This window comes from Acipenser ruthenus, chromosome 10 (assembly GCF_902713425.1).
Source record: "Acipenser ruthenus chromosome 10, fAciRut3.2 maternal haplotype, whole genome shotgun sequence".
Classification (NCBI taxonomy): domain Eukaryota; kingdom Metazoa; phylum Chordata; class Actinopteri; order Acipenseriformes; family Acipenseridae; genus Acipenser; species Acipenser ruthenus.
The window spans coordinates 5,373,427-5,398,184 of record NC_081198.1 but is presented as its reverse complement, the minus strand read 5'-3'; the positions used below and the strand labels follow the sequence as shown (position 1 = coordinate 5,398,184).

General features: G+C 37.5%; 1 protein-coding gene across 4 annotated transcripts in view; it reads right to left on the bottom strand.

The window, feature by feature from the left end:
• Nucleotides 1–3,716: 3,716 nt before the first annotated feature.
• The window catches only part of LOC117413369 (guanine nucleotide-binding protein G(I)/G(S)/G(O) subunit gamma-12-like), a 42,293-nt gene continuing 21,251 nt past the window's right edge, over nucleotides 3,717–24,758 (bottom strand). For 3 of the 4 annotated variants that reach the window (XM_059031580.1, XM_034022454.3, XM_034022464.3), the window contains 3 exons: nucleotides 7,967–8,014; nucleotides 7,731–7,843; nucleotides 3,717–7,147 (listed from right to left, as the gene is read on the bottom strand). In XM_059031580.1, coding sequence (XP_058887563.1) covers nucleotides 7,022–7,147; nucleotides 7,731–7,823 — 219 coding nt within the window. In that variant the 5' untranslated portion in view covers nucleotides 7,824–7,843; nucleotides 7,967–8,014 and the 3' untranslated portion in view covers nucleotides 3,717–7,021. Of the gene's footprint in view, nucleotides 7,148–7,730; nucleotides 7,844–7,966; nucleotides 8,015–15,960; nucleotides 16,053–24,758 lie in introns of those variants that run through there. The other variant, XM_034022484.3, reaches the window with a different exon arrangement.

The following is a 24,758-nucleotide window of genomic DNA, read 5'->3' as shown; positions in this document are numbered from 1 at the left end:
TAAGTCATTATTGTGTTAAATCACTCTGAGAAGGGCCTGTTGAGTTATTTTGTTAAACTGCATCAGATACACACTGTGTTGTGTTCTATTTATTTAACGTAGACTATAATTTGTGTAAGATGACAAACATCGCATCTGACCTAATAAATAACAACCTTCAGCACCACACATATACTACTGTCTAGGTATTTCACCCTTTATCTCATGACTCACAACACAGTGGATCCTTTCATGATGTTCTCCAACGACTGTTTGAAAAAAAATTGCAAACATTACATCAAATTAGGTCACTGATTACTCAATGACCTCATTTTGAATTCAACCTCATTTAGATTTTAAAAAATAAACCTTGAAGCAACTCTGTAAATACCCCATTCAACAAAAATAGAAAATAGAGCCAATTATAATGTTTACTTCATCTGACACAGAACTATCAGTAAACTGGATGCAAATATCCATGGAATGCTTTGCAAGACGTCATATTTGTTTATCAGTGTTTGCTTGCTTCTTCACTGTGCTATCCAAAAATAAAATCTGCCTCTGTTATGTTGGCATCCTCTTTTTAGAATCGAGCAATAGATTCCCAGCTACTTATCCTTGCTGGGTTATTGTAATAATAATTAAAAAAAAATGTTAGAAACCCTTTAAACATGATCCAAAATTTGAATACAGTAAAGTCATTAAAAAAATGTAGTTTTAACCGAATACAGTTACAAAATATTGTACAATGTGAAACCACAATCTGCATACTGCTGTATAAATTATACTGTTTAAAAGCATTAACATTTTACTGTTGTAGTTCATGTTGTTGGTTTCTCCACTCCTGGTCTTTGTTCCAACCCTGTTGAATTGAATTAATTAAACCTGCACCCCCACCCTGAAGCAGGCCACAAATGGATCTGGGGAAACAGTATATATCAGGGGTCTCCAATCCTGGTACTGGAGTGGCCTGTGTCCCTCCAGGTGTTTGCTCCAACTGTACCTTAAATTGCTTAATTGGATCAATTAAGCGTCTAATAAGCACTTAATTGGTCAAATTAAGTAATTTAGGGTACAGTTGAAACAAACACCAGGAGGGACACCGGCCCTCCAGCACCAGGATTGGAGACCCCTGGAATACATCAATTTAATACTATAGGTGTAAATCCTGACAGACACACCAGAGCGATTGTGTTCTTTATGTAAATCTATCATATCAATGAGTTAAATCTGCAAACAGGTATGATATATTTATCATTCATAGATTGCTTGATTTTCTTAATACTGCATTGAATTGTTTGGTAGTTGTATGTTTCAAATGACATGGGCTGCTGTTTGGTTCTGTGAGAAAGCCACTCTGTTTTTCTGTGCACTAGTCCCAAAAACCCTAATGCACATAATGGCTGCACGTCCACCATGCCACATCCTGAACAGCTGAAAATCCCTGATGCCATTTCAAAACAAGAAACATGAGCACATGTGCCAGATGCTATCACTCTATATAGTGTTCACTTGGTTAAAAAACATTCACTGTACAGCAGTGAAACCTGTCAGGTGAAATACAGGTAGTAAGTATCCGGTTGACAGGTGTTGTTTTATTAAAGGCAGTGTTACTAGTAATTAAGAAATGATTCCCTGAAATTGACTGCACCATACATGAAGTAACACATTCATGTTTGTTTCATGTAAAAGTACTTTTAAACTTAAAAAAAACAAAACAGTATGACAACACAGAGGGACATATCTTTATTAATTGACTGACTTTACAGTGCTAAATAGTTCTAGGTCGGGTCTGCATAAAAGGAGCACAGAAAAAAAAAAATGTTGGTTTTGGTTGATTTTGAAATCTGTTTGAAAGCAGTCCATTCCTCTTTAATTGGTTTGTAATTATACACTGTTATTTGTTTTAGGTGAATGAATTGGGTAATCAAGTCTTACTACACTGGAAGAGTGCTGCTGAAGCTTTTATTCCAGTGTCATTTTATTGTTCTTATCAGTTGTATGGGGTCTCATTAAGAATTCCCATAAGGTCCCTCAGAAAAAAAACTCACACAATGAACTACTGAAAAGGGACATCAGGACCCTCTGGCATCGTACAATAAAAGAGGCCTTTATTCGTTTGTAAAGATCTGTGGTTAGGAACAAGGTGGAGATCAATGCAGGTGAACTGTTTGCATTCCTTAGATCATTGGTAATTTCAGTTGCAAATCAATCATGGTTGTAGGAAGAGATTGACATGTATAATGTGTGTCTCGTATCAAATCAGGATGCTCTCAAAGACCCTTTGTTATACCAAATACTGTTTCATTTGTGTGTGTAATTAAGAGATACCTTGAGGAGGTGTTTGTCTAGTATGAGAACACTAGTCTTGAAAGTGATTTGGATTTTTCATTCGTGGCCTGCACTTGAATAGAGAATGGTGTGAGTGTGTGATCTAGAGAGTGGTGCATGTGATGCTTCTGCTCAGAGTCCGACTTGAATCAGACCAGCCATTCAGTGGCAGGTTGTGATGTGTTGTGAGTGGGGGCACTTGACAGTTTTTCTCTATTTGTATCAATATATATATTTCTTAACAACAGGATCTGGAATCCCAATTAAATTGAATTTTGTATACAACTCATGGAGAAAATACCCTTAGTTATCTGCAAAGATATACTTTCCTTCTTTGTCCTAATTAGCAATCCAAGGCAGATTACAAATCAATTAAATACCAGCTGCACCCTAGTATTTAACCAAATCATTACTCTGGAATCATCAGGTATTTATGTTATAAACAAATGCCATAATCTCAGTGTAGTAAAACCTGTATTTGCTGTTGCTATGCAGAAACTCTGCTAGGGGAAGGGTTTATGGTATGGGAGTTTTTTTTGTTTTTATAAAGTCACCATTACAAAACAAAACATTTAGATTAGGCCTGCATAATGAAAAAAATGGCAATATTTTACATGCGTTTGAAAATGGGACTTATCTTTTTAGGGATAGCAAGATCTTTACAGCAAGGGTTTCTGAGAGGGGCGACACAGGCACCAAACCCAGCCCTTTCCCAATCATGACTGTCCCTAGTTTATTTTAATAGTAGATTCCAAGTTATGATTTTTATTTTCATTTAAAATACCACAATAGTAAAACAAAGACACAACTGGTATAAAATGCTGGCAATGTTTATTGAAGTGAATGTGCAGTAATTACACCCATGACGTTTAATAGTACAGTACTTTGCAAAGTACAGATTCTGGGTTTACATTATATATATATATATATATATATATATATATATATATATATATATATATATATATACACATATATATATATATACACACACATATATATATATATATATATATATATATATATATATATATATATATACACATATATATATATATACACACACATATATATATATATATATATATATATATATATATATATATATATATATATATATATATATATATATATATATATATATATATATACACTCACTATTAAATACGTTTACATGCACAGGGAATCAATCCTTTTGTAATTCTGTATTCGGACCCAAAATAAAGATGTACAGCGTTTACATACCAAACTGTCCAGTTTTGACTGATCTACCTGCACAATACATAGGAGGATAGAGGAGAATCGATTCATCCAAGAGGAAACTTAAATCTGGTTAAATTGTGCACATAAAAAGACATCACGTTGGCAAACCCCCCCCCCCCCCAAAAAAAAAACAACAAGCATACTTGATAGAAAAGCAAGGTGTTTATGTACTTTTGAATTGAAACTGTTAAACACAGCAACACGATTGTGGAAAGGGAGTCAGGGTTATCCAGCTCAAGCAAAGCAATATAAACAAGTACAGCAGAACGAAAGCAGAAGAAAAATCAATACACAATATAAGAAATCAGGCCTCCTAGCACACCGTCAGAGAACACGTTTAGAAACACACTTAGGCAGCTGGTCACACTCGGAGCAGCCATGTAGAGGTTTCCACATTTTTGGCCATCAAGCCTTCATTCCTACTTTTGCAGTACATTAATTGGCAGTTTGGCTTGTTTAGATATATTTTGAGGACTTAGAATAAAAAATGGCCCATTTTTTATTTTTGCATATCGACAAACCAACAAATAGAAAGGGGGGTGGGCTGATAATCTACTTACATTAACTGCTTCTCAATCAATCAATTTAGACACTCACTTTTTTAAGACTTGGAAATTCATTATTTGTTTCATACCACTCAAAGTAGAGAACCTTTCTAAGCATTATTGCATGATGTACACAAAGACTTTTCAGTAAAAGGGTTGCAGTCCTTTGGCTGAAGTTTTGGCCATTTAGATTTACCGGTGTTGCTTAATGACAGCTGGTTTTATACAACGTAATGCCACTGGCAGTAACGTGGCTTGACACTCCACCATTCAATAACATGTGCAGAGAGAAACAAATCTTAATGTACAGTGCCATTATAAAGTGAGCGGCCCACTGCTGATTTAAGGAATGCCATCGTTGGCAATTCTAACCATGGCATGACTCTCCCAGAGGGCAGTGCTTTTAATAGGTGGGCCAATGAGAACCATGTATCCACATTTCAAATGGTAGACATATACTAGATCCACACACTGAACACTTAAATATGGCAGCATATATTTAATAGTGTTCTGCTGCCATAGGGTTCACTGTGCTGATCTAGTGCATTTAGTAACTATTGGATCTACTGTACACACCTGCACTGTACTACTTGTTAGACACCATTGTGTGCAGTAAATTGCTACTTAAGATTCCATCACATTTCAAATGGGACATTTGCTGCCCATATTGAGCAGTGAATCTATGCAGCTCAAAGTGGCCAGATAACTTCATATAATTCAATACTTTGATAACATGTTAGCATCTAAAACAAATCCTTCCTTTTTAGTGTTATTAACCTTGATTTTCATCATCGCCAAAACCACATTTATGGCTATGGAGCAATCGCAAAAGTGGATCAGTTACAAGACATTGCTCTCCTGATTGCTCTGTGCTATTCTACCACAACAGACACACACTTTAACAAGGCCAATACTGGTTAGAGGAGTATAGCTGGCACAAAGATGCTGGTTGCACTGTGGCACATAAGCTTCACAACTATCAAAACAGATTAAAAAATATATATACCGTAGATTAATTTTCCATCATCTCAAAATGGAATACTATTGTTGAATAATTAATTACTACAACAGAAAAATCCTTCCTTTTGCTTGTTTGAAGGCATTTCCAACTTAACATGCAAGGCAATGCTGCTGCCCTTGCCATTTATTACAGTATTATGTTAGGAGAAGGCCTTCTCTTTGCTTACCTCCAAGGTAAGAGGTAGTGTGTGTATGTGAAGAAGTTCTGCCCTGTAAGTTCTTCTATTCTCTCTTGCCTACTGATGTTGTAACACACTCAGTAATATTATATTTACAGTTAGATATCTGGGTTTCCAGTTTGCATTTTAAAAACGTTGGTTCCTAAGTTATTAACCACTTGTCTTTTAAAACCAGTATTTCTATATTGGACTGTTTCGTAACTCCGATAAGTCATCAATACCAGACTAATGGAAAGCCCAACATTTTTGTGATGACTCTACATTAACAAAATAGAAGCGTTATCACCCCGGAGTCTTGTGCTAGCGGGATATCGATGACTTATCCAATTAAATCAAAACGTTAAACTTTTATGGAACTACACAATTTCTTTTTATACGGTATACGTTTATTCAGTGTCAGACAAAAAGAGCAACAGGCAACTCAAAATCTACAGTAAATATATACGAAAGAGAGATGGCTGCATTGGCATTTAGGCATTAGGAACAACATGCAAGATTAATTTGTGTCGTCATGCGGCAGTACCGTAAAATTCAAGCAATATATAACCCTTTTAATACAGGCCTAAAAAATAACCGAGCAACCTTTAACCATCCGTGAGATTAGAATCTGTGTGAAGTGGTGAACTGTGGTAAAAGTTTGTGATGCACATGAAACGTGAGCTTGGGCAAAAGGACAAAACTGATTTGCAAAACAGAAACAGTCGTCATCCTGAAGTTATGCTGACCGCTCTTTGTACATTTACTGGACATCCCAGGAAGCTTCTGAATAGATGTCACTCTATTCAGCTTACATCGTATAACACTCCTGGCTGTCCACCCAGAAAACAAAAAGGGCTACATGCAGTTACGACGTCATCCAGTACTACTGATGTCACAATAGCTGTATGCCTCAACAAAAGTGCACTTGAAAATGTGTCTGTTTTGCATTCCAGTGCCGTGTTTGGCTCCCTTTAACACACACCCCCCACCAGTCATAAGACTGTCAAAAGCATACAATCCCAGTGGTGAAAGTATAACATGCAAATATTGTGAACAATCTTATAAAAAAAAAAAAAAAACCAATGACAGAATTAGCACTTTAATACAACAGAATGTCAATATATATTTCAGGATGCAAGGTTAGGTTTTCTGAACTTTGTAGTACTCCTGTCTAAATACATTTTTTAAATGACCAATTATAAAAAGGAGCAGCTGGCAAAAAAGGAGAATCTAGTCAAAAAGAAGCACATATACAAAAAAGTACTTGTTAAAAACCTCCTTCATTGTACATAAAGGGAAATTCTGAGGCAACTTTGGTCTCAAACAGACAGAGCACGTATATGCTGCATACCACAGACCTCAAACCCTGTTATAAGCCAGTACAACATCCAGATAACTGTTGATAGAACTTTCATTACCTGGCACAAAATTATAAATAAATATATATATATATATATATATATATATATATATATATATATATATATAATTATAATTTTATATATAGTATGGTTTTGTTTTGTGCTCCCCCACCCTGCTAACGCAGATTAAAACAGAAAGAGAAAAAAAAGGACACATGAATGTTATTATTTCATCATGTAAAATTACCTTAAAACAGAGTACGTACCAGGATGCCTTAAGACTACATAAAATGAGATTATTTAAACTGTTTTTTGTCTATATAAAAAAAACCCACCACATTAAAAAGCAAAGTTCAGTTGTCCCCTACAATATAGTACAAGGCTTCTTGTCCTTGAAGGGGTTTTCCGACGCTGGGATGCCCATTAGCAGAGGGTCGTACTTGGCATGTTCCCCACAGTAGTGCATAAGGTCTGCAGATGCCTTTGAAACCTGGAGAAACCAGAAAGGCAGTATTTATCACCATTAAAACAACTGAAAAAAAAAGAACACACACCCCAACACACAACAGAAAACAAAAGTTCAAAAGTTTCTTCAGTTTCGTGCGATTGCCTGTGAATTGATGTGTTGGAAATACAGAACCCTCATTGCTGTGCAAGGTCATAGCCTTCAAAACAGCCCCAGGGTAACCTCAACAGAAGCCGAAGAGCAACACTCCAGTATTGTGTGTGGCAATTGGAGATAGGAGGATGTTTTGTTAAAAGTTAAATTAAATGGAACACAGTTTACGTATATTTGGTGGACAGTAAAAGACCACAAAACAATAGCTGAACAAAAGCAGAGGCATTGACCCTGGTGCCTGGGGTCAACTAGCCCTAAATAGATCTTTGCTTGCCCATTCTAACTTGTTTGCAAGACTTCTAAAAAGGAAAGGTGCATGCATTTCTAAAATATATTCCTGTGCAAAAACTGGGGCAGATAAGAATATGTTGTTGTTCTTTACCAAATGAGATCTATGACCTTGGAATTAAGCAATACATTGGACCACAGTTATAAATGCAGAGTGAAACTTTACCTTTATCCTCTCAATACTGGCTTCTATTCTTAACTGTTGGACTGTCCTCCTTGCTTGAGATACGTTGTTTGAACTGGACATTTTAGAAGACATTTTAATATAAAAATAGATGCCTGCAACAAACAGGAAAAAAATACACACACATAAATAAATAAATAAATAAATAAATAAAAATAAATAGTCTGCAACTTTTAAAATTAAAAAAATAAAATAAATCTAAAATAAACTAAATGTACCTTCTTACTCTTTCAAACAGTGTGGCTCTCACAGGTCCTGGTTTCTGCCTGCAAAACATTGATTGAAGGTGTAAAATCAAACAGTTTAAGATATGAATAGTGGATCCTAGTTGCAATGTTTCTAATGCAATATGAAGTATTTTGCAGACATCAGCTGCAAGTAACCACAGACAACTACCAGAGCACATGGCAGATGAAGCCTTTTTTCTAGTTTTGTTTAACCCTCTTGTTTTTTACAGCACCCTTTTACTGATGCATTGTATACATCAAATAAAAATGACACTTTTCCATTGCATGCATCTATTTTATTATATCCAAGTTTGCAATGAAATTGAGCATCAACAGGCAGTAGTCTTAACAGAGCACAAAGTATTTTATAGTCAACATTAAGCATTACACACAGCCAACATCTACTTCAGTAATTTGTACTAGTTTCGTGCACAATTTTGTTTCCACTTTTAATATATCTTTTATTGGTCACCCTTAATTAAAATTGCCACCCATGACAGAGTACTTTATTTTTACAATTATAGCCTAAGCCAGGATTAGATTTAGAAATGAGCAGATGGCACCATTTGCATTTGGGAAGTGGTTACACAATTGCAGATGCAGGACATTCTGTACTGTACCGGTGTGTAGCCTTTTTTTCTAAAGAATGGCGTAACATGTGGACTTTATGAAAAATGTAGACACAGTTGCAGTTTATCTACCAGCACATGAACTGCAGCTATAGTGCAATTAAAGCCTGACAAATTGAAAGGCAGAAGACATGCAAAAATAGTGAGATCTGCAATCTTTCATGAAAACCTGCCCATGTACTGGACACAGGTATTATCCAACATTTGCAATGATGAATAATCTCTTTAGTCAAACAAACCATTTACCACTGCTTTCTGAATGGTAAACCGTATTTTAAAATCACATTTTCTGTGTAATTGACAAACACACTGGAAAGAAACCTATGAAAGAGGTGTAATGCTATTAGCAAGGGTCTACGTGCACTAGATACAGTGTGTATTTGTATATCTGTTGCCCACTGCTGTAAGTTTATACAATTGTTACAGTTGTCTATTCAAAGTACTGTGGCTCATTTTCTTTTCATTATAATGTATGTGTGGGATGGGAAATTGAGTCACATATATGGAGTAAGGGACAAGGGTGTAACCTTGATTGACAATAGCATTATTGGACTGTAATCACTGGCACTAATGGACAGTACCCCAAGCAGGCTGACTAGGCTTGCTTAACCAGTTTAGTGGACAGTGAGATTTGGATATCATGGGAGCTCACTGCCATTATACCTAAGGGGTAAGGAGTCAGTTTGTAGGAGGCAACAGGAGCAGCAATAGTAAAGCTGCTACAATTGGCCCAATGGTAAGTGTTTGTAACCGTCTTAACTGTATTTCTCCTCCACATCTTTATTTATGTATCTCTAACTTTATTGCGGAGGAGCTCAGAGCCAAGCACCAGCAATACAAAAATCAATATGCAAAGCTCTCTAAATGTTTTACATCAAGATTTGTAGAAGCATGCAGGGAGAGTGGTTTTAAAACAGGACCAGTGTGTACTGTTAGTATTAGACAAAACTGATTTATGCTGTGGGCAAAATTAATTGCCAAAAAACATTTATATTAAAAAAAAAACAAACACACACACACAACTGTTGGTGATTAATATTTAAAAATTATTAAATACATCTGTCCGACAGTTAGCAAGTACACCAAAACCAATAGTCTGGAAATCAGTCAATGTTAATAAACTTAAAGGCATTCAACTAAGGATGCATTTCTGTACTTTTAACTTGAAAAAGACACTGTTGAAAACACATCTCTATTTGACATACCTCAATATAGCAGATCTTCTGTACTGCACCGACTGGCCAAATAATTGGATCATTGTTGCTACACAAACAACCAGTAACAACAACAACAACAACAACTCCGGTTGTGAACAGATTACCATGAACACAAATACCACAAGGTACCCGGTTTCCACCTGAACAAGGCACATGGATCTTTGCATTGTGGGCTATTAAGGCATTCTCCATTTTTTTGTCCACACTGTAAAAAAGGAAAGACCATACATGGTGCATGACTTTCAACTCTTTCCTGCATGTGCTACAACTCCCCTTTTGTACTGTTTTCCCAAAAGTGACTTGTATAGGTGTTGAACCGGACTCAGCTTACGCAAAGACCGGCAATAAAACGCTCTGCCTCGCAGTGCACAAAGGAAGTAGTATTGCACAATTAACAGCAACTGAAAATCAGCTCAAACTGGCTATACTGGAACCAACCCTGAACAAAAGTTAACAAGAACTTGTCAAATTAACACAGTTGTCTGAGATTACTCATCAGTAATGGGAAGATTAAAAAAAAGAAAAAACACCCACACACCACCACACACATATATATAAAATTGTTAGTTCGTTACAGGCACCAAGCATGTAAAGTGTATAATCTCTAATTGTATGTGCATAAGGGTACGTAGTTTGCTGTAACCCTTTGCTGGCAAAGTGCTTCTGTATCCTGAGGAAAGATGGCAGTGATTAGGGTGAACAAAGTGGCAGCAAGTTTGAGGCCACCTGGCGTTTACCTTCTTAAGGGAATAAATGTTGGCAGTATCTGTGCAGCCTAGCTCAAGACTACGCTGCTAATGGAACAGTTCACCCTTCGTAGGTGTTTGTAGCTATAGAATTAAAAGGAAGCACAGCAACACTGAACACTAAAGAGCTACTCAAAATATTACACCCGGTGAACTTTGTTAAAAGGTCATTCTGCAACACTGAGCTGTAACGAACAATGTACAGTTACAGAACTATACTAAAAGCAGGAAACAACTTACTACAAGAAGGGCTGAAAGACGGCACACCAAATTATATGGAGGTATGGTAAAAACCAAATGATCTATAAAGCGACTATTCAGTGTCTAAAGCCAGAGCAGAACAATTACAGAAAAGCTTGCAGTTCACAGAAAACACTCCAGGCAAATCAAAGAATTATAATATTGGTGTGCCAGCTTGTGTATTCAGCAGAAACACTGCAGTTTAAAACAAACAGAAGACATTCTAGTTGTGCGTGGGTAACATAAAAATCAACAAACACTGCGAGTAAAGTCATAACCAACCCAGGATCTGGATCATCCTTACATCTTCCCCTGCCTGTTGATTTCTGCAATCCTCCTAAAACAATCACATGAACTCTAATGATCTGACTGCACTGGTTTATACCTTCAGTAATGTAGTGTTTCCTAATTTCTCCTATTTATCAGGCCTGCTGTACAGCTCTGTGCCATGGACCTCTTTCTCTCCCTCTGCTACCCCCAGACTCCTGGGCCTCTGAGTCTGTCCACTTCCTCTTGAAACATCCTTTCTGTCTCCACACACACACACAAGCAGTAAAAGGGAAGCTTAAATTGTATCTAGCCAGTCTGTTGCATGAGTCACTGAACCCTTGCTAAAAACCAAGCAAAATGTATTATTCGTCTTGCAGTAATATAATGGGGAAAAATGAGTTTGGGTTTGGGGTTTTAATTTTTCACAGAACATGTATACAAAAATCAGAAGAAAAAAAAATTGTTTACTGTCTTTAGATCTGTACTTTTGAAAGGGACAGCATGGTAATTCATGTGCAGTATATAGAGCATCACCAGGATTACAAAAATCACAAAAAATTAACTTTGTCTAGTTCTCAAACATCATACTTCTTTTATAGCAGGTTTCTATATTTGAATACTTCCACACAGACTTATATATCCTGTACTGCCTGGAATTGAAACTGCAAGAAAAATAAATTCAGCCAACTAAGCATACAGCAACTTGGCAGAAGCTACAGTATGTTAAACAAGTTCATTTATTTCTGTCTGAAAACAGACAATTTTCCTGTGTTAAGAAACCATGGCTAGACATCTATAGGACACCTTTTTTCCTTATTAGTTACAGGAAGACCTGGCAGAGTGTGCTGCATCAATCAATCAATCAATCAATCATTTTCCCAGATTTATGTTGCAGGCTTCATCTCTGGTTATAAACCTCCTGGAAGGGTTCGGAAGCACATATTCCCAGGAGCTACTGATGTCATTCCCTTTATTAGAGCCCTCCCTCAAGTACGTTTTCAGCTCTTTAATGCGTGGAGGTCATATTACTTCCAGCTTCCGTTTACGCCTAAAATGACAGAAATGTAATTTATATATATATCACACACACACAATATCTGTAACTAGAGTGGCATTAGGGTGGAAATGATGAGCTTTGATTGGCACAACCCTTGGCAGGCTGCTAGCTGCTACCAGCCTTACCCACAAACTCAGTTGAAGACAATGAGGAAAAAAAAAACTGAGCTACTGCAATTCTTACCCAGAGGTAGCCAACTGTCTGACTTTTCAGTCAGCTAAACAGCTTGTTTGCAAAAGCATACACAGTATTTCTTTTCATTATAAAAACACTGAAAATTGGTGGGGCCCCAAAGGCCATTGTTGCCCGCTAGCGTAAAGCTTTCTCTTAATCTACTGGAACAAAAAAAAAATAAAAAAATAAAAAAAAACACACACACACACACAACACCACTGTCCCAGGAAGGGCAGCTTTGTAAAACAGCCAGAAGCAATACAGTGGGTTAGACCTGTATAGTAAATCACAGGTGTAGGGGCAAAGGGTTGCATCTTCTATGCTGATCATATTTCTGTTAACTGTGCTCATATTTCAGAGCAACCTCAACGAAAAATAGTGTTAACACAGAAAAAAAAAAAAAAAAAACATTGCATGAAGGATACGCTTTCAGAGACCTACAGGAAACCATAGCTCGGAGCCTTTAAAAGAGCCTTCAGGCAAGAACGTATGGTGCTGCAGCCTTGATCTGGTTTCGGATGATCAATAAAGTGCTGCTTGGACTTAAAATAGAAACAGAGTTAGCAGAATGATTTAAAGCAGAGGGCTGTGTTTTGGATAAACAAAACCGTTCTGCAACTATGATTAATACCCACATAAATGCACTGAAATATCTGTGGTTTTATTCACACTATTTATAGACCCCCCCAAACCTAACACAAGCCTCATATAAAGCTTAGAGATAGGAGGATTAGCTGTAAATAGGGAATAGTAAAAATGATGTTTGAGAATCAGTACCTGTTCAGTTTCTAAACTGCCCTAAAATTGACGAGTTTGGATTCAGTGACAAAGTGGACTTGGTGGGAATTTGCACTTTGTAATAATGTGCACAGAGACAAAAAAGGTTTAAAGCCCAACCTTCGGTGAATTAGTTTCCAAGCAAAACTGTGCAGAAGTTAAATTACTGTCGTGTACAGCTAGGAGTGTTCGGTTTAAACTTTAGCATTAAACATTTGAACCTCTAAACTTTAACCTACTGAGAATGTTTGTAACCAACCAAAAAAGCAGTGCATTTGTGTAGACGACTATTTGTCTATTATTGCAGCCGCTGTTAACGTCACTCCTGGGTCTTTTGATCTAGTGCCCCAACCACTGCCATGGTGTTCTCCTAATAACTGTGTTCCTGTAGAAGAAAACCACAGTTGGACCACCTAGCAAGCTGGGGCATATTAAACTATTGTGCTAACCTTCAGCAAATCTGAAAATACACACACACACACACACACACACACACACACACACACACACACACACAACTGCCATCAATATGTAGACCACCTTGTGCAAAAGCTTTTAAGCCAAGAAACAAACCCAGAAGATCATCTGCAAACTTGTAAATTTGATATAAAAGAAGAATCTGCTATCAAACACACTGCAGGATTCGATTTAATCTTAATTAAAATATATGTAGTTATCCCTTATATATATATATATATATATATATATATATATATATATATATATATTATACACACAGACCTATATAAAAAACACTGCCCTCCCAAAGAAATAATACCCACAGGTTGAAATCTGATTTTACATAGAAGTTTGAAAACTGAAACGTGAACAGCACTCATTTCATTTGAATCCTGACATTAAAAATGTGCCCAAACAAGTACTGCAAAATTTTACCCATGCATTGCTGACTAGGATGTGTGCAATCCTGGTTTGAGCATAAAATGTGCTGACCATGAAACGCGGTCATGCAAGTTGTGCATCTAGAAGTATAAAGCAGGTGAACTGTAAAGAAGGTAAATGATCAGATCACCCACTAAGTAGTTTCTTATCTAATGCCTTGTCTCCACTGCCTATGAATAGACACATTCACAGCTGTCTTATCTGCTCTTCAATCCTGCAGTATCACTTGCATCAGCCCTTAGCAACCTGGGGAATCTTTAACACCAGAGGGGCAAAACAAAGATGCCACTGCTCCCGACTACAAAAGGCAATTCATTAGTGAAAAGACTTCAAGACGCTGCTGTAACAATACTACAAATGTATCTGGCACCAACACCCAATGCTTTGAAAAGTCAATGCTCAAGTTTTGATTTATTAGACAATATATAAAACTCCACTTTGTTGCAAACATGCCCCCTAAAGTAGTTGGCTTTTTTTTTTTTTTAAATACACCATTGTTGTTACAAGCTGTTCCTTCAGAAAAACGAAATTAAAAAATTTCAGAAGTTTTCAAATTTGAACAATTACTTCTGTGCACATGCTTTTTCTGCTAATCAACATGTTTTGGAAAATGCACTGCATTTGCTAATTGACTATTATGCGATCATACAGAGTGATCCTCCAAATGCCAAATGGCTACCAGGACTAAACTATGGATAGTTGGGTCCAGTCTTTAACAAATGAGAAAAAAAAAAATAAATAAAAAAAAAAAAAAAATAATAATAATTAAGTGGGAACAGTTTTACAGATCACACTGAAAAAAAAAATGCCTTATAAAACTTCTAAACCAACCAGATGTCTCTAACATTAAAGTTTGACAGAAGCTTTGCCTGAAAGTACACAAGGACTGTTAATTTGCAGTGAAATCCATTAAAGAACCAATATTCTTCTTCTAAATGGTTATTACTGATGATGAAAAAGAACTAGAGGCCACTGATCTAAGACATATTTGAGCAGTCTTCCTTCCTTCCTTTCACAGTTAACAAAAGGAGCAAACGTAAACCAGTGCTGTAGGTGGAAGCTAATAAGAGCTTGATTCTCTGTGAAAAGGCATGTCTCCTCTCCTTGCTGTTAAACACGGAAGGTGGGAGGACAGGAAGGAGCAGACAAATACATTCAGTTTTTTGTCTAGACTCAACTTGTGGCAGAGTAAGTTGGTATAAATTGTTTTTGATCTTGCAGGGGCTGGCACACAATCAGATTATGACTTTTGCGTAGAAACAACAGACCAACACTCTATTCCAGTCATTTACTTCCTATGAATTTAATTAAAGTCTCCTCAAATGTCTTGGGGGGGGGGGGGGGGGGGCGGCAAGTGTGGATTTAAGGAAACTTTCAAGTGTACTGATTCGGCTGGACCTCATGCAGACACTGCACGTTTTACCTGGAGTTCAGGACTAGAAACCCAACAGTATCTGAGGGCAGTCAGTTTGACTGCCAACGTGTACATCAAAGCAAGCATAAAGCCAGATCACAAATGCCTTTTAAAGTGCCCATCTTGAGCATTTTAATGTTACCATAGCCACAGGCAGCATTTCTCTTCAATGACAATGTGGTTTCTCACTTCACATCTACCCCTCTCTCCCCAATCACACCATGTCTGCATTGAGCAGGGATAGCATAAGTAAAGGATTAGTGAGCTTCCCCACATTCCCCACTAACATGCCTCAAGACTACCCTGGTGGGCCAACCTCCTAGGGAGTGAGAGAAATTAAATTCTCCATGTCCATCAGATTACTGGCCTCACTCGAGAGCCTACCTGCAGTCTGGTATCCCCGTCCCCATAACTATTTCCAGTGTTAATTTTTCAGACACCATTCACACAGACAGCCTGTGAATTTCCTTTCTGTTCTACTTATTTGACCCATCCCCACAGTATCAAGAGCCATTTGCACCTGCACTTGTAGGATCCAGCTCTCTAAAATAATCTTGTTACCTCAAGATTCGTGTTGCATCTCTGCTTCCTCCTCCCTAGCTATTTTCACTACATGAAATGGCTCTGTTAACAGCTTCTGTCTTCTCCATGGGTATCCTATTAATGTTCAGGATCTCCCTGCCCAATTAGTTCAGTGAGAAAGCACCTCTGGGGATCTGGTTTTAAATACAAAAAAAAAAAAGAAATTCCCCTGAACAATGCTTAAAACATAATGCAAGTTTCCATTATTCTTGCTATCCCACTTTGATCTCCTACCACAATGTTCTCTACCCTTCAGCACGATTAGCCCTAACCTAGTAAACACAAGCAACACTTTCTAACATTACTGTCATATAAGCTTGTTTAACATGTATTTTTGACCCCTGGCGGATCTCAGGAGTCTAATACCCATAACAACTCCGGGGGGGGGGTTGGCAGCATGGACTATAGCTGTGTGCAAGCCTAATTTAGAACCAACTAGACAGTGATGATATACAAATTCAAAAACTCATTAACTAGAGGTCCACTGAAATTAAAGCCATTTTTCAGAGAGCATTCAAATCATGAGTGCTGTAAAGACATTGCTTTGTTTTTCATAATTGCCATTGCAATGTTGCAAATGTCAATTAATTGCCTAAGGGGAAATCTGTGAATAAGCATTCAACAACAGGGCATGAATATTTAGCAAACTGTGTTTTTTGTTTTTTTTCCCTCTCTGTTCCTGTCAGGCATTCAATTTATGCAATTCTTACTGGAATATGGATACTCTTATTGCGTGTTTAGGTAGTTCTGTGGCCATGTTAAACAGCAGTTTCTATTTCCTGTTGTGTAAGTGAGTGAACTGAACCATGACCTTGGTGTTTTCTTTACAGCTGTGTAATGGGACACTGCTGCACAGCAAGGCCTACAACGGGATCTACTCTGTGGAAAGATCTACTCTGTGGAAATCACGACAAGGGCTTGCCCAGAGTCTCTGTCTATCTCAGAGGAGACTGTTGAGCTAATTTGTTTAAACCTCCACAGGCAAAGTGGTGCCAAAAGCTGAATTCCCTCCACAGTCTGAAAAATTCCTGCAGCACAGGGCAACTGCAGCCAGATTATACAGCTATCAAGAACCCAGAGACAGAGAGAATGGTTACAAGCAGGGCTATGCTGTCTAGACTGAACTCATTTCTGAGCTATCCAACTTAACCACAAAATACATCTAATTACAAAACGTCACTTCTTGTGTTTTTCCTCCACAGCCAGTATTAACAGACTGATACAACCTTGCCATGATGAAAAGTCTCTATCCATTATAAATTATTTTCCAAGATTTGTAATGCACCCACCTCACCGTTTTGCTGTACAGTTTTCAGTGTTTCAGTTTGCATACCAAAAAGGTCCTCGCAGACATACGTTTTATAAAACTACAGTTAAACACACACACAAATATCTTGTCAGGTATGATGTGAAAAGGCTGCAAGACAAAGTATGGTGCACTCAGTTAATCTCTCTTCTCATGCAATGCATGCTTGAGTAAAACAAGCTTTAAGAGGCAAGAAAGAGGCATAACACATGCCTTCCAAAGGCCAGAAAACAGTATGTAAATTGCAGCCATATCTCCAGCAAACCATTTCATTTTTATTTTACCAGGAACGGCTGCTAGGTCAATGTCATACTGTTGTATAAAGTCAAGGCTAAAAGATACCAGCGTTTGGGAAGTAAATCACTTGTTATTCATTTATTTATGAGGCTTATAATGTTATCTTGTTACTAGCTATCTGTCTAAACACTAAAAAGCAGCTGTAGGAAGCAATCCAGGTATCCTACAGAATAAGCAGGGCTGTAATTGCATGCCAATTCATTGTTAAATCACACTAATTAATGGTTTGCCAACAGCAGGCTAAGCAGAAAGGATTAATTGGATCAATGCATCATCAAAATAATCTTGTAGAAGAGGCATCACTTTTTATTTTGCATGCTGTCTGTAAGTTACTATTATTAGTTTTGGTATAAAGACCTCAAGCTCTGGCCCCCGTACAACTGCCCTAAATGTGTTGGTCCTCGCTTGGCAGTAACCTCGGTTCTTACACCACTCAAAGGCTTTTCTATTTGATTTTATTTTTTGCCCTCCATGCTTCTATGACTGCCCTGCTCTGATATAACATAACCTTCAATACATATATCACACAGTTTAATATCCTGCTAAGAATCAAAGCATTTACACAACATCCTAGGGTTTGTATTGCATATACATGTTGTAGCCATTTTATTTTCCAAGCCTGCACTAGTTTGTGTATAGTTACAGGAAAGGATATTAGCAGCCATAAAAACTTGCACTTTTTCGTCATCATGCAATTCCATTATAACTATTGCAAATACAATACAAAGGTGGTGGAACTGCATTTTAAATCAGTGAGATTTTTTTCTATTGGATAACCTTTAACATTTGACAAATCTCGTGCAGAGTCGGTGTTCTGTTTAGCACACGCACGTCAGGGTTCCTGGAAAGTTGAAACAACTTGTTACTTGGCTGATCACCTCCACAAGAGCAAACTCACAACTCACCACAATGGGAGGTTGTGTGCACTGTATGGTCATGGGCGTTACTTCAGGGTTACCTAAACAAACAGACTGTCTTTGTGCCCGACCTGCTGCTGCTGTTTTCATAAAATGTGCATGTGTCAATTAATTGGGTATGCAACGTATTGAGGTTTTTGTTACTGATGAGCAACACAAACTGAAGCATTCTCCAAGTATAAACATCAAGGCACTTTTTTACACAGATGTGTTATTGCTTATACGCAGCAGGTTATGTATATTTTTGCTATTTGTGGTGATGGGATAGCAATGATTACGGAAGTTCACGCCAATGAAACCATTCCCATTTGTTTAGCCTCTTATCAAGTTATGACATTTTCTCCACCTAAAGTTGTATTCATACTTGCATATAGAAGACCCCGTGCACAATGATCCTTTTTACTCTTTAAAATGTAATATTTCTACAGGTTTCACTGCATGCACATTAAAAGCACAAAAAAAAAAAAAAAACCACACACAGCAATCCACTGCCAATCACGGATTCAATTAAACAAAGCTGCCGGTAGTGCACTGCTGTTTGGTATCAAAGTCTTGACTTGCATTCTTCGCTGAAGTTGTCTTTAAAGTAATTACCATCAGTCACCTTCTCCTGGGTGCATACAAGTCAATAGCACAGCAGGTAGGCCTCAGTCTTGAGCAGTGCTCCAACTGGGATAATTAAAAGACTATTTCACCTCTACCGACTCCTTCAGAAACCAGAAGGCTCCTGGTGATTGAGCCAGACCTGCACCTCCAATTCCCCCTTTTACTTCACAGGAATTTAAAGCACAGCATAGGGCTGCCAATACACTTCATAGGGGCAGCATAACCCTTGGCTCTGTAGTGCTTACAGTAAAGCTATAGTACCTCTCACAATCATACAGGATTACTGACTGGTACATATGTTTAGAAAAGTATTCGGCATTAAACATTTTCAGCATTTTTTTTTAAAACTGCACATATGGCTACTGTGAAAGTGATTTTGTTTCTCAATACAACACAAATACACGTGTAAATATAACGGAGGACTAATATATATATATATATATATATATATATATATATATATATATATATATATATATATATATATATATATATATATACACACACAAACAATTGAATTGTGTTATGGCAGTTTTCTATGCCAGTCAATGGTCATAAAGATGTGAAAGCTTTCAGCTTGAATGACAACTTTAGTCATTTCCACCTTTAGAGTTTGCACCATGAGCAAAACTCATGCAGATATAGATTGACACCACCAAGAAACTCCAAGTGCTACTAGGAATGTCAATACTAAGTTTCATTACAATGATCTTAAATGTTGCGTTTGATGCAATGAATGGGATCTACTGTAGTTACAGGAATACAGCCACTTTTGTCCCTGTACAAAAACAAGGTTAACACAATAGACTGCCTCACACTAAATCCATAATAAAACTAAACACTTTGGCATGAAATGCTAATGCTAGCAGGATGAGGAATCAGATGAAGTCATTTATGGAGAGCCCAGATCTTTCCATATAAGGCATTTCCAGCTGCATTGTTAAAGCCGGCTCTTATCTCCACACTGGAAAGGACAGGATCACCTGATAGTCAGGCACCGAGTGCTGCTGCTCTCGGTCGGAGCTGATGAAATCACTGCTTATTGGGAGGGGATGACTGCAACTGCTGCAGTAATGCCAGTGATCTCATTATCAGGAAATTCTTACCATGTCACACAATGCCTTGCAGTGAAAAGAACAGTGTGATAAGATGAATTTCTACATGAATATGCAGCGGTTTAGAAGAGCACAGAGGAACCCTCAGTTACTGTTTCTTGATACACCTCTTAACCCCATCCACCTTCTTCTATCACACACACACTCATTTGCAACCTTCCCGGTCTATTATCTTATTTTTCTACACATCATTTCATTCCCAATCCACAAAATCCAAAAACATGTCCTGTCATTTTCAAACATTAGAGATTAATGCTACCAGCCTGAAACCTTTACAGGATCAGGGGAAACACTGTAGATTTAAAGCAATGATGTGCGCTGTGTGAACATGACTTTGTGCACTCTGTTCTTTGGTGGGGGGGGGGGAGAAAACCTCCCAGAAAGAACAGGTATGGGTGCTGGCTTCAATTGCATGTCTTCCCTCCCCACATACCACAGCCTTGTTAAAACCAGTTCTTTCACCTGATTATTCTGACCTTGCACATGCTTTATCTGAATTGTAAAACAAATCAGATAAGCAATGAGCCTTCTTTCTTACTTTGCATTTACAACAGCTGAACATTTTAATACAATATCTTATCACTGAAAGGGAAGCCTGCAGCAGATATCCAAATGCTTCTGCCTTGTATCAGCCTATTATTGTGCCTTACAGTCACTTAAGTATGCCAAGGAAAACGTTTGCTGAAGAGCACCTATATGCATGACATCTGCTCATACATTAAAATGACATTTGCAGATTTGATCCCATTTTAACCAATAACACAGGACAAAGACTTTCATTTAAGTTTCTAAATTTACATTGTTTTTATTTCAGTACCACTACTGTATATTGTAATGCATCTTCTTATGATTGATCCCATTTATACAGACTAGGGAAATGCTGGCCTGACTGTGCATTTCTTGATGACTTAAACTGGGATAACCAGATCCAGAGTCAACAAGAAACTTAAAAAGATAACGTCACATTTACGTAAGCAGTGCTGATTGAACGTGTTAAAAAAGCTCATATCCTGCTTTGGCCCTAAAATAAACCCGCCCAGACAAAAAAAAAATTAAAAAAAGGGGGGGGGAGTGGAACGCAAAAGTCCACTAAATGCATATTATGCAAGCCATGCAAAGCTGTATTTATGGTTTACAATTGATCGTATTGTTCATGCTTGTTTGGTCTTTAAATAAATTAAATTAAATAATGAAATAAATAAATAAATAAATAGATAAATAAATAAATAAATAAATAAATAAAGTAAAAAAAAAAAAAAAAGAAGAGAAATATATGACCAGCAGAATTGCGTGCACAAGCTGCAGAATGTCACAGCACCTGGAAATCAAAATGCGTAACTGCTTCCATGCATTTCTTCTATGTGTTTTTATATTCCGTTCAGCAGAGTCTCCAGTATCACACAGGGGCTTCTGCAGTCACAGCTGGGCTGGGCGTACGTTCCTGAGAAGTTAGAAGTTTCAGAAGGCCTTGTGCTACTGTATGCTAAAGACAGTAGTGTAGACTTTTCCATCCACAGAAAGATCTGAAACCAATTGTTGCAATATAAAAGAAAAAAAATATATATATGTAGCAAGGCTCTTTATTCTGACTCCCCTTACACACACACTTCAATAACTATTTTCATTTTCTAGGGGGGGTCGCCTAAGATGCATTTTAAAGCTGAGGATTACAGTTATTTAGTGATTTCAAAAACAAAGCTAACATTAACAAATTAAGCCTACTTTGTTACCTTTCTTAAAAACAAACAATTGCAAAATAAAAAAAACTGTGTATGTGTGTGATATGCACGGTACTTTTCTGTGTGCATGGGCTCAGCTTTTCAAATAACATTTTCAAAAACGCTTGACAAAGTGAACTGTCAATTCACTTCCTAATAGTCTGGAGTTCAAGCACTCAAGTTTTACATGCACTCACACATTTTGAAGTAGACCCTGCATGTAATGTGAACAGGTGCTTGCTTTAGGAAACCTCTAATAATAAAGCAGTGCCCAGGATCATTCTTTATTACTTTCACGCTAAGCGTGTGCCAGCTTGGTACCAGATGGGACACTTTCTACAGAAGGACCTCATATCATGTTTCTCCACACCACCAGCAATAATATAAAAAAGTAAATTTACTTCATTAGAAATGAGAACATGTTCCCATGACCTTACTTACTGTAGCATGACACAGCACTTTCGAATGTGAAGAAAACTCCACCAATATTTGCTTTGGAGTTACACTATTGGTATAGCGCTGCCAACAGAGTATTGTAAAACACACGCAGATATATTAATATTCATGTTAACAGGAGCCATTAAGAGTTAAGAACATGTTTTATTGTACAGAGCCTTCTGTTCTGTGCCAATTTTGCAATTGAAATGGCACTTCATTTGCATTCATTTTTTGAGGATTTACTAAAAAAAAAAAAAAAAAAAAGTGATGGGATGGCAAAACTAGAGACAGAAGTCTTGTTTATCCACAGAGCAGGGACGATAGTGACAGTGGCGCCTTGACTTGCCCATATTTGCCCCACAAGCATGCCTTCAGCCTGCACTCAAGTAACAATATTTTTAGTCTTTAAGCTGGATTCATCCCCCCCCCCCCCCCCCCGTAAAATGTACATCAGGTACACCAGAGTGTAATTATTAGCACACTCCTGCAACACTGCAAGCAGCATTTACTCTACTGCATGCGGCATTACTCAATGATACACCCGCTAGAGGCAGAAAATGATATAAAGTGAATCTACCAAAGAAGAATACTCTGGTTTGTGATATTTCATACCCATACCAGGTTCAAGTGTTACTATACTAGAACACAGTATCTCGGTCAAAGATTTCATTTTGGGTAGTGCACATCACTTCCACCTTTTAAAAATGAAAATAGAAATAGTGTTAAAAAGGTGTTGCTGTTATCTGGAATACAAACAATCTGTAATGAGATCCTTTGCACACCAGTGTTTACCACCTGCTAGGTAACAGTAATCCATCGTTATTGAACTATTGTGCTGGTCCAGCGATATTTAAGTAGCTCCCACACATACAAACACTGGTACTGTATTATTATTATTATAGTAACAGGACTAACAGAGGCAGGGAGCTCAGTCTGTCAGGGAGTGGGTCTCCAAGGATTATTATCAGCCCCAGTGCAGTATTGTTATACTAGCCCTGGTTTTAACCTGTCAGCTCTCAGTGAAGCAGGTGTATGCCAATCTCATAATTATGCAATGAAATTCTAGCTCTAGGATGCAGCTCTACAAACTGTACTCTTATATTGAGAAAAAACAAATGAACAGCTCAATATTTCATGGTGTGTGCAGTCCCTCGATCAGGCGTTTCACACATGAAATATATACTAGTAAATAAAGATTGCAAAACTAAAAAAGAGGCTGTAACCACACATTTCATGAAATGTGGAAGTGAGAATTTCTTTTGAATTACAAAAAAAAAGTAAATAAATATGAATGAACTTGAATATCGATGTGCAAAAGGTTCTTAATATAAAACATGTATTTTTTTTTTTTTTTATAAGGTAATGCGAGCACAGTTGCTCATTTCTACCTTGTGAAGCCCATGTATATATACACACACACACACAAATCTATCTACCTTCAATTTCACCTTGTTCAAGGGTTCCGAGGATAAGATAACCTTTTCCAATACAAGCAAAACATATATTTAATGATGCAACAGTAGTGCTTATATACACCGGTATACAAGCTCTGGCCCACCCTTTGAAGATGCATCAGGTTATTGTATTCCTGATGAACAGTCTCTCAGTGAGAAACAGTGACCAGCAAATAAATGCAGAACACCACACCATGTAAATATATCAGTCAGGCTGAAACAAAACTTTCTGTGATGGAAGTATTAAATCATCTTTGGCAATATGGAATAAGAAAAAACACTGTACCAGGTGACCATGTGGTACAGAAATGGCAATTTACTGATAGTTATCAAAGTTAGATAAGGAAGGCTCCCCTAAGCCTACTCCTCAAACAATTATTACCAAGACATTCAAATCCATAACTGTGTAGCACTATCACTGGTCCTATATCTCTTTGTCGTCCCCCCTCCACCCCATTTAAAATAATGCATATTGTGTGACCTGCTGCACAGAAAGTGAATGAGGAGATAGTAAGAAAGTGCGTTTAAATACGGCAAATTAAAAGTTTCATAAACAAACAAAAGGAAGAGCCATCATGTGATCTTTAACCCAAAACAGCAAGGACGGCAGAGTTCGTGCTATAAAAAGTTTTAAAGCTTTGGGCATCACTCCTTGAAGTGCTTGGTGCCGGTTATCTGTTCAGTAGTTGGTATTACAGTCTACTACATGCTAAGGTAGCCCTCCCCACTACGTGCATTAGAGGGGTCATTGAAAAAAGTGATAAAGATTGACTCAAGATAGCCTGGCTGTACACAAAGAAAATGTAAGCACCCAGAGTGTTGTATGGGGAAGCTTATACACATCATAATCCCTACAACAGGAAGACAGACGTTACACCTTCATGTGCCTGCCAGAGATTGCCGTGCAGTGGTGGGTAGATGGAAGC